At 45.5% G+C, this 10,725-nt stretch overlaps 1 gene segment (V, D, J or C); it reads right to left on the bottom strand.

The window, feature by feature from the left end:
• Window positions 1-6,651: 6,651 nt before the first annotated feature.
• On the bottom strand, window positions 6,652-8,960 carry LOC102964371. The segment is given in 2 exon segments: window positions 6,652-8,477; window positions 8,759-8,960. Coding segments are annotated over 2 exon segments (384 nt in total).
• Window positions 8,961-10,725: the final 1,765 nt, after the last annotated feature.

The following is a 10,725-nucleotide window of genomic DNA, read 5'->3' as shown; positions in this document are numbered from 1 at the left end:
GCAGGTGCATAAGCTCCATTTGGCGCCATCACTTTTTTATGGAGCCACTAAAAAGCACTCGGGAGAATGAAGAAGGACTTCAGAACAGACCCGCTTATCTATACAATTCTTAAATTCCTCAAAAGTGAGAGCATTTTGGTGAGAATTCTCATGGGATACAATATTCTCCTGCTCCAAACTGACCCTGAAAAATCCCACTACATTATTTTTCCCCAAACAGCTAATCCCCATTCCGTCCATCTCCCTCCTTCTGAGTGTCTGTCAGGGCAGACCACTAGCCACTCTCAAGAAATTCACATAAACCCTACCCCAGGTAAGAAAACTAGATGTGTTGATTGAACTTCTGTCTCCTGAGAAGAATCCCATTCTCCTCTTTCCCTCAGGGCATCCCTCTGAGGGGTTTTATTATCACATTAGTAGATGTGCAATCAGAATCAACCTGTCAACCAGTAAAGTCTTTCCATCCTCAGTGAACGGTTTATGAAGAAATCTATTTGAGGTCATAGTGTGGCTTAAGGAAAGATTTCCCAGGGCAATTGCTAGTGCAATTTATTTGGATTTTCGGCGCCTAATTTACCTCTGGCCCATTACACTAGAAGCTGGGGATGGAATGTTGTTGAGCATATGTCCAAATCAGTAACAGTTACCCACCTAGAGCAAGTTTCATGGCCAACTGGCGATCTGGAGTCAGGCATTTAGTCTCCACTAGACCCCAGTGGCAAACCAGAAGCTATTTCCCAAAAAAGAAAAAGGAGCATGAATTTGCTACCATGTTTTGGGATCTCTATTTTGATTTTCTTATTAGGTTTTGACATGAGCTTCATTCAGTACACTAAAGATACTTCCAGCACCATTGAATCAACAGAGTTTACAACTAACAAACAGCCAATTGTACTTCAACCTGTGCTGGCTGCAAAGTCTTCTCTGACTTACTCTCTTCCTAAACTAGCAACTTTATAGATCTCTCATTACATGGTCCAGAGCATGATATCCTAATGAGATGGATGTTGCTTACAAAAGTTAGAGATCTTCAGAGGCCATTCTTCACAGTAGGGAGCACAAATATAAAACATGTTCAGTTCAGCAGAGGAATCCAACATATACCTGCCTGTAGTAGCAGGTGGCTGTATTTTACTGGTTGCATCACCTGCCCACTATCACATATCTGCCTTTCCAAGACACCCAGGAAACTTGCTACTCCCTGTTATCTCATCCTACCAACATGGTATCATCAATACAATAGATCAGCCTGGTACCCTTTGAGATTGTCAAGTTCCTTAAAGACTATATTCAGTTTCAGGGGCAGAGCAATGGTGACTGCTTGAGCATGGAGGTAAAAAAATACTGTTGTCCCTGACAAATGAAAACGAATTAATTCTGAGCTTCTCAATGCAATGTACAAAAATACATTTTCCAGATGGATAGTTGCATACTGAGTGTGAAGGACTGAATTTATTTGCTCTAGTAAGGAGGCTACATATGGAACAGCCACTATAATTGGTGTTACCATGCGATAATCAAACACTATCGTTCCCCACCACTCTTATGACATGGCCAACTGAAGAACTGAATGAGATTAAAATACAAATTATCAGCCAGCATATTTCAAGTCTGTGTTGGTAGTACTGACCTCAACAATGTGCTGATGGTTTAGATTTACTAAGGGAAAGTCCCACCAACTTTCTCTTAGCCCTTTCTATGATAAAAGCCCTCACTTCACAGACCCAAGAGATATTGTAGAGATTCTACCAGTTGTAAAAAACAAATGCACCCCTTCCATTCTCGCCAATGCACATAGGAAATATGGAAATAAATTCTAGATGGTTTCAGAGCCCCATTGAATTACTCCAGGGATGACTTAGGTTGAAAAAATCCATTTATCCCTCAATTTTCAAAAGCCCCACACTGATCAGAGGACAGCACTGATTATAAGTCTTCCCTACCACCACTAACACCACAAATTAGTATCAATTCAGAACCCAGAATCTCAAAAAATTTAGCTATGTTCTTGTCCCTAGAGCACAAGTTACAAACTAAATAGACCCAGGTCACCTTTGTATGGGCTAAAAGGGAGACTCTCAATGTTAGAACACGGTCCATTCTTTAGGGTACCAGGTGGGCACTGAATCAGTTTCTGTCACTAACAGGTTTGTGCCCTAGGCAGGATCCCATCACATTTTAGGATGTTGACTCCCATTGGTCCACTATTACCAAATCTGTCAGGTGGTGTTTGTTTGTTTGTTTGTTTGTTTGTTTTGTGTGATATAAATCAAATAAGAACTTGAACTTCCTATCAGTTTCATTCCTGGGGATCCCATTTTTATGGAGAACCCTTGAAAGAATCCTCTTAAGGGCTCCAAAACATCACCACATAACATTGTTTGTTTCCATTTAAGAGTAAGAGAAGCAGATGAATTTAATAACTTAACACTTATCTATTTTCCTGAAACAAGTTAGACTAAAATCTAAGAGGCCCTTTAGTGGGAGACAAATGCCACTGAAAGGGGAGAACACCTGGCATCTATAAGGTTATTTGTTTATTTATTTGCACTTTATGTTTTTAGTAGAAAATATGGTAGAGTCCGCCACTGGTAGAGGATCCTGAACGGTGGGATACATCTTTCTAATTTTAAGTTGCAGCCTTGGGAATCCCTTGTTGCCATGTGTCTAAGCCATATTTTCTATCAGCTCTGTAAGTAACCTTGCCAGAAGTTTCCCTTCCCATCTGCCTTACCCCTTTGTCTCCCTCCATTTGTTCAGAAGTTATGTGGAGAAAATGGAGCAGGGGGAGGGTATTTATCAGTTTCCTCAAATCATAAAACATGTTAGGATTTTGGAGAGCATGCTGCTCCATTGAGTAAGGGGATATCCTCTGTAACCACTGTTCTCAAGGCTGAAAAGCTATGATCCCCAAAGCTAAATGTGAGCGAGTAGGCCAGGATCTCACAAAAACAAGGTGAAGATAAGGCTAGAGCCTATGCTTGTGCACAGAAATTAATGTTAGCTACTGTCCTGATGAGACTTTCAAGACTTCTTACAATTTGCAAGTCTTCCTTTGTGTGTTTGTTTCAAGGACAGGAGGATTTCAGAAACCATAAAATGAGCTCTGTTCCATAGGGAATCAGGGTGGAAAAAAGCTTTGATTTGAAGTCATTGTCTATAACAATTGGAGTAGAATCAAGTTGCCCATTGGAAGCTAAAGATGGGGGTTGAGAAGCCAGTCCAGGGGCTGACACTGCCAAGGAACCCCAAGGTCATTGCTCCCAGGTCTGTTGAAAAGTCAGCAGTACTAGGTACCTTCATTATCTTACTTTGGGGTGTCTGGCAGCTACTTTGACTAAAATCAAACCAGTGCTCCTTGTTGCTCTATGGTTTGTTGTTGTTGGTGGTGGTGGTTTGTTTTTAAGAGATTATTAAATGTTAGTAAATCACATGTAGGATTTGCTTCAACTATAAAATATGCATTCAAACTTGCTTTTGGCTGGCTCTCTGTAGCCCATATCCCTACCTTGAGCTGTTCAGTTGGCATACCTATAATCTCTAGGACCCCATCTACAACAGCAGCCCAAGACGTGGGGCCAATGCTATCCTTAGTTAAGAGAAGTTTAACTCATCACCAAGCCAAACTTGTCATTACCCTTTTCTACTGAATAGCCCAAATCTAGTAACTGGGACTCTGTTCTGTTCCTGCAGTGAAGCAACCCCACCCTACCTTTTAATCCCAGTTCCATTAATGCTGTCTTTGTCTTGACAACCTTGTCTCATTCCCCAGCTCCTATAAGCCTGGGGCTCTGCCTTACTCTTCCTAGATGTTGCTGGAAGCCCATATGAGGTCAGCTTCTTGCTGTCACAACTTCCTGCTGCTGCCTACCTGCCATATAGTTGGGTCTCCTGGCTGCTACCCCCTCGACCGGCCACCTGCCTGACTTCCCTTCGGCCTTCAATATGCTTTGTTGTCTGGATTCTGTCAGTTTAGCTGGCTCCCTGCTGTGACTGCTATCCCTCTACTCTTTGATTTCCAACATCTCCCCCTCCAATGTAAGTTTATCTCATTTCTAGAGAAAAGTATGATCCCAGGCTTAGTGTGCCTGAAAGAGCATGGATTTGGGATCCAATTTGGTATTTAATCCCAACTTCAACAGCTACTAACTCTGTGTCCTTAGGCAAGGAATTAAGTAATTTAACCTGTCTTGTTTGAATATATCTATAAAATGGGACGAGTAGTACATAAGATAACTTATGTAAGGCATGGAGCATAATATTTAGCACACAGTAGGCCCTCAATAAGTGATAATCCCATTTTTAAGTCTTTGCCAAGGGATGACTGGTAATCTGTCATCATTTCTTTTTTCTTTTATAATTTTTAAGGTTTTTTTAAAATTTATTTTGAGAGAGAGGGAGAGAAAGAGAGAGCATGGGAGGGGCAGAAAGAAAGGGAGAGAGAGAATCCCAAGCAGGCTCTGCAATGTCAGCATGGAGTCCAATGAGGGGCTCAGACTCATGAACTGTGAAATCATGACCTGAGCCAACAAAATCAAGCCAAATTTACTGAGGCTTAACTGGCTGAACCATCCAGGTCTCCCTGTCACCATTTCTTTACATCTGTGTTTGTCTTTCTTCAACTTGGATGGAAACTATTTTCATGTCCACACACACAGACAAAATAAATAAATAAATAAGTAAATCAGGTTATATCCGAGAGCCAGAGAACATTGTGATAGAATTTACCAATATATGTTCCCTTTCCTCAGGTGTCAGGCACCTGTCTTTCCCAGCCTGTATGGAAGAGGCTCTTAGGCATAAAATACAAAAAGGAAGTTTTACAACATTATTGTATTTATTTGGGTAGAGGTCAAAAACTATAACTGCAAGACAAGTACATGGTAATATCATTTAGATAGGCAATTGTCAGATAGAGTTGCTTTGTTTTTGAAGTGTTTCCCTGATTTCAGAAACCCTAAACACTCATTGTACATAATGAGGAGAACCCACAAAAGTAGAAAAATAAGTTTAAATTCACAACCCCAACTATTATACAATTTTGTAAAGTTTTCTAGTATTCTATATTTTCTCCTCAGCTTGGATAACTGCTAATCTGTGTCAGGATTCATTGTCTACCAACCCCACTTTATTCCAGTTTATCCTTAATAAGCCCCACCAGGGTACTCATGGATGTGTGCCTACACTCAAGGGACTTGCATGGATCCTAAGCCCTAATAATTATTAGCCCGTTATCAACTCCCTCTTCCTAAGCCCAACTATATCTAAGCCCCTGCCTTCACAGGAGACCCACGCTTGTTCTCCTGCTCAGAAGCCCTGAAATGGTGGTGTAGGGACCATAAATATGGGCTATATTTCTGTTCAGGGCTCAGGAATCTGAATGATAACAAAGAGGCCCTATCCTCCTTCCTCTGCCTCTCAGAGCTGCAAGTGCAATTTTGAGCTCTTGTTTTCTGCTCTCCAAGGACCTTCCAAATGAAAGAATAAAGGAGAAGAGGATTTAAAATTTGGAGGAGGTAAAGAGGAAACATGCCTGATATTTCTTGAAAGTCACACCATATCTAGTAAAAGACTGAAAACGGAGTGGGTATTCTACGCACGTATTGATTAATTGAGAGGATGGCTGAGACAAAGGAGAACAAAGTCTTAAGTGACTGTATTTACCTGCCTGTCCTGGAATCCCATAAGTTTCAAAGCAACTCAAACTATGGAGATAACTACAGAGCAGAACCTAATTTACACCATCAAAATATATTACTTTCCCCTTCAAATAATTAGATTTAATATGTATAACTCTCTATTCCCATCTGGACCCACTGAATCCTAGGACAAGTCTGCAGGGTACTTAGGGTCTCTGCAGGACACCCACCTGACTTGCTGCCACATCGTGTGTGGTCTTCCCTGGGCTCTCTGACCATGTCTGCACCACGACGGGAGCCGCCTTTCTGGAAGGGGCAGAGATGCCTTGTCCCGGTGGCAATGTATTCATTATGCAAAAAGGCAGCATCATGAGGTGTTGAGAGTCACAGATCTGACTTAGAATTCCTCTACTTGAGTCCTAGCTGTATGACGATTACCTGCGTGACATCACTGTTGAGCATCCATTTCCCTATTAAAATAAAAGCAAAAATAAAAAGCAACAAATGGTGGTACTTGCCTAAGAGGGCATTTGAAACTATTGAATGAGAAAATGAAGCTAAATATACTTTGTAAAGACATGGACAAATCACTCTCACCAGCCTGTAGACAGGAGACGACATCACATAGATCAGTATTTCTTATCTGGATAACGGATAAATAAAATAATCTAATCAAAAGCATCAATCAAATTTGATAATCTAATCAAAAAGTGTGAATCCCTACCATCTGCCAATCTAGGAGGGCTAGTTCAATCAGCTAGGAATCGAGGGGCTAGGAAGTGGTATTCAGGCATAGTTCATGGTCCAAGTGAACAGATTTGCTTCTGGGAAGTCTCCAGGGAGCTCCCGGGAACTGGGGTTGAAGCGAACCCATCAACCAGAGCAACGGTGCCCTCCATCGCTCCAGCAGGAGGTGCTTGGCTGAGTTTCAAAAGCTGCCAGCAGAGGGCCTCAGCTTTCCTTAAGGGCAGGTGGCCCAGGCCTCTCTGCCCTGCCATCTCGGTGTATAACAGCCTCTTGCTGGCCTCGGAGGAAGGATCTAAGCGGGGCGTTCTCAGAGGTACCCTTCTTGGAGGGATGAGAGAACAGATACCCAAATGTCCCCAGTGCCCTGGGCCAGGCTCTAGCCCTGCTCCCCATCACCGTTCTTGTCCTCTAGAGCCGCGCAGGTGTTCACCACACACTGGAGAGGGGGCCGAGAGAAGACTCACCTGCAACCCATGCCAGACTATCGGTCTGAGCCGATCATGGAGAACTACGGGCAGATGGTGCCCCCTAGTGGACAAACTCCCTCTCCACAAGCACTGAGGAAAGGACACTTGCCAGCGGCCCAGCCTCGCAGCCACCCAGACCACCGTCGGGACTGAGGTTCCTTTGAGATGTCTTCTAGTTCACTCCCACCTTGCACCCCAGTTACCTGCTCGTCTGGGATAGAGATGTTCCGAGCTCGCGGCAGAGTGGAGCAGCAGCCTCTCGGCCTACCGTCTCTGCAGGGCTCCCAGGACCCGGGCCTCTCTCCAGGCCCTGCGCCGGCCTGCTGGTTCTGGTCCATTTGCCTGGGGCCCTAGGCTCCTTGTGTGGCCCTCACTCCGTGTATGACCTTGCTCAGGTTGCAAACCCAGTTCTGAGCTATGGTTTTTTAGTCGACGTTTGGCGAGCCCTCTGCTGTGGCTCCAGACCCTGGTCCTTCCCAGGTCAGGCCCTCTCTGAAGGATTTTACTTCAAAAGAGATCAACTTGAGATTGGGGTGTGAGATGTTTAGGTGGTGGTGAGCACGGCATATGGGGATCTAATTGGAAAAGCGGGTGTTTATTCTAGGGGTGTGGATGAAGGGGCTACCTATTGAGATACGCATTCTTCCTCCTTTCTGAGGTCCCAGAATTTCTCCAGATTTCTTTCCAGCGCTCCTCTGGTATTAAAATGTATTGGCTAGTTATGTAGGCATATTGTGAAGAATCGTGCCGTTCGATCCTCACAGCAAGCTCTGAGCTGGGCGGAGTTACTGTCTGTATTTTATAGGCACAGAAACCAAGTTTCTCCCAAAGCTCCCAAGTGGCAGAGTGGTCTGCAACGGAGCCGTTCGGAGCCTGTGGTCAAATCGCCATGCTACTCAGGCGGAGCGTTCACCAAAAGGGCAGCAGGAAGAGTCTACAGAGAGGCACAGTCGGTTGGCTGTGCGACTCCTTATTTCGGCCCAGGTCATGATCTCACGGTTTGCAAGATGGAGTCCCGGGTCCGGCTCTGCGTTGGCAGCTTGGAGCCTGCTTGGGATTCCCTCTCTGCCTCTCTCTCTTTCTCTTCCTCTCTCTACCCCTTTCCTGCTGCCCCTGGTGCACAGCCTCTTTCTCACACATTCTCTCTCAAAAATAAATAAACTGGGGGAAAAAAAGAGCCTGTTTATAGAAAAGAGGCGACAAGGGAGGATCTGGGGGGGAGAGGAAGCAGGCTTACAGGGGCTGTCGGGGCGGGGGAGGAGGTTGGGTCTGTGGTTGCCAATCCAGGATGGTTTTTATTCATTTGTCCAAGGAGGGTGTCTCACTGTGTCTTTGCTGCAGGTGCAGTACAGGGTTCTGCCCTGGGTCACGTTGGCCACGTGCAGACTCAGCTCCGTGTTATCGACCCGTGTCATCTGGTAATCTGCTCCAGGATGGGATACGACCTCCTTATCCCCGGTACTCCGCAGGGTGGCCAGCAGCTGTAGTTGTCCCTGGAGATCCTGTTGGTACCAGCTCATCCAGGGGTACTGGGAATCCCTCAGGATGCACTGCAGGGTTTTAGCTTGTCCACGAGGTACCAGGACCCACCTGGGCCTTTGCTCCACCAAGCTTGTTGAGGCATCTGAAATACACAGTCAGGCCAGGCTAAAGGTACTGAGGGTAGCGATACCCGCCCCCCCTCCCCCAATTAATCAGCTGCCGCAAAATCTCAGAGGGGGGCCCATGAGCAATGGCAACTGGAGACGCTTGAAGGGATGCTTCCTCGGGGGTAGGAGGTGGGAGGGTGCTATGGCTGGGAGAATCTTGGAAAGCCTGGGATGAGGGAACAGAACTTTCTGTGCCTACTGGTCCCTCTTTCCCTCCCTCAGCCCATGGAGGGGCCTTCTCGGCCTGGCATCTGACCTGTTGTCACGGTGGCCATGAGCACCCAGCCCCACAGAATGGGAAATGGTACCATTGCCTGGGCCCCACGGGCTTTCTCCAGCTCGGCAGCGGGACGGGCCCAGTCAGGCAGGAGAGCAGGGTCCTGGTCCCTAAGGTGGCAATCAGTAGCTGACACTCTGGGCCTGAAACTCAAAAGGGAGTGGCTTCTCCAGGAAACTCAATATTTTGTCTCATTTTCTCACCGCGGTTCAGACCCCACGGTTTCCTGTTTCCTGCACACCAACAGCCCTCACATGGGCGTGCACACACTCCCCACATTCACTGAGTGCCTTGGTGAGGGCACTTAGTTTAGTCCTGCTCCCTCTCAGAATCTCTGGGATTCTGGGACACAGACGACAGTGGTTCTGAATCTGTGCCTCAGATCTTCCCGAGGGATTAAAACATCTCAATGCGACCAAGCAGGCTGGTGGATTCAGCGAAGACCTCTCTCCCCCACGTGCAAGAGGCCACACTGGTCAGTGCACAGCGGCCGCTCGTTTCTAATCACACGTGTTCTCCTCTGTAAGGGTAACTGCAAATTAAACATAAGAGGCTTCATTTTCCCTGTTGAAAATAAGGAAAGACACTTAACTCCTGTCCGTTCCCTCAGAGCATTTACTTTAGAAAACTTGTAATTTTAAGTTCTTTCTCTGTTTCTTTGAAATGTGTGTAAATCACCCAGAAATGTTTTTCACAAGGTCCCGCCATCCTCTCTTTGAAATACAAGTATCAGGATGAGCCTAACTAAATTTAGAGCAGATGCCTCCCGCCAAGTTGCAAAACGATTCCCTGTCCTAAAGATATGGCAAGTTACTTTGCCTTTGGGTAAAACAAATTAGCAAACGCAGATGGACACCCCCAGTCACCAAGTGACTGTAAGATGAACTGTGGGTTAACAAAAGTCCTGTCCCGGCCTCTTATTTGAGGTCTGGCTATAGTTTATCTCGAGAACATTTATGTAATGGGTTGTATCTGATTACCTGTATAAAAGGCCGGGATTTCTGTCTGTCTTTGCAACCCCTTAACAAAATGCCTGGGATGTGTATCACATTGGTTTAATGCTTATTCAGTAATGAGACTGCTTTCTTTCTCTCCTACTTTTGGGGAGAGATTTTTCTGAATCGGGAGGAGCTTTGATTTTCAGTTACATCTTTCTGACAACTCACAGCACCGGCCCTACCTAGCAGGTGGCCTTGGGAGTGTTTCTCCCTCTGTAAGATGGAGATAATTATGAAGGTGATTTTATAGGAGTAAATAGATTAATACATGAAAAATTCTTGGAATAGAGTTTGGCACAGACTGAGCACTTAGAGTTGACTCCTGTCACCGCCACGGTCAACTACCAATTCAATTCCAATTTCACAGAATTAATAGCAGCTTTTACGTCGCCTTCTCTCTCAGTCATCAGCTGAGATTAAAATCACAAGATCTTGTAACTTTTCTTTTTTTTAAATTTTTTTTAACGTTTATTTATTTTTGAGACAGAGAGAGACAGAGCATGAACGGGGGAGGGGCAGAGAGAGAGGGAGACCCAGAATTTGAAACAGGCCCCAGGCTCTGAGCGGTCAGCCCAGAGCCCGACGCGGGGCTCGAACTCGCGGACTGCGAGATCATGACCTGAGCCGAAGTCGGACGCTTAACCGACCGAGCCACCCAGGCGCCCCTACTTTTCAACAGTGGTAAGAGGCCTTGTTTTTTCAGAAAGTTTGGAAATCAGCGATCTGGGAAATCAGATGTAAAGGCCCATAGCTACCTTCTCTTCCCCCTCAGAATTTTATGGACAAAAGTAAGGGGACACATAGGGATCTAGCAACTGAACTTTACAATTTCAAGACCTGGGACTGCACCATATTCACGTCGGTGTTCCCAGTGAGGTGTCTGCGCTGTCACAGACACTTGATGAATGAAGAAGACAGCTGGAGCACGATAGGACCGCAGGCCCACCA

This window comes from Panthera tigris, chromosome A2 (genome assembly GCF_018350195.1).
Source record: "Panthera tigris isolate Pti1 chromosome A2, P.tigris_Pti1_mat1.1, whole genome shotgun sequence".
Taxonomy (NCBI): domain Eukaryota; kingdom Metazoa; phylum Chordata; class Mammalia; order Carnivora; family Felidae; genus Panthera; species Panthera tigris.
Note: the sequence above shows the minus strand (reverse complement) of the source record. Positions and strands in the feature narration are given on the sequence as shown.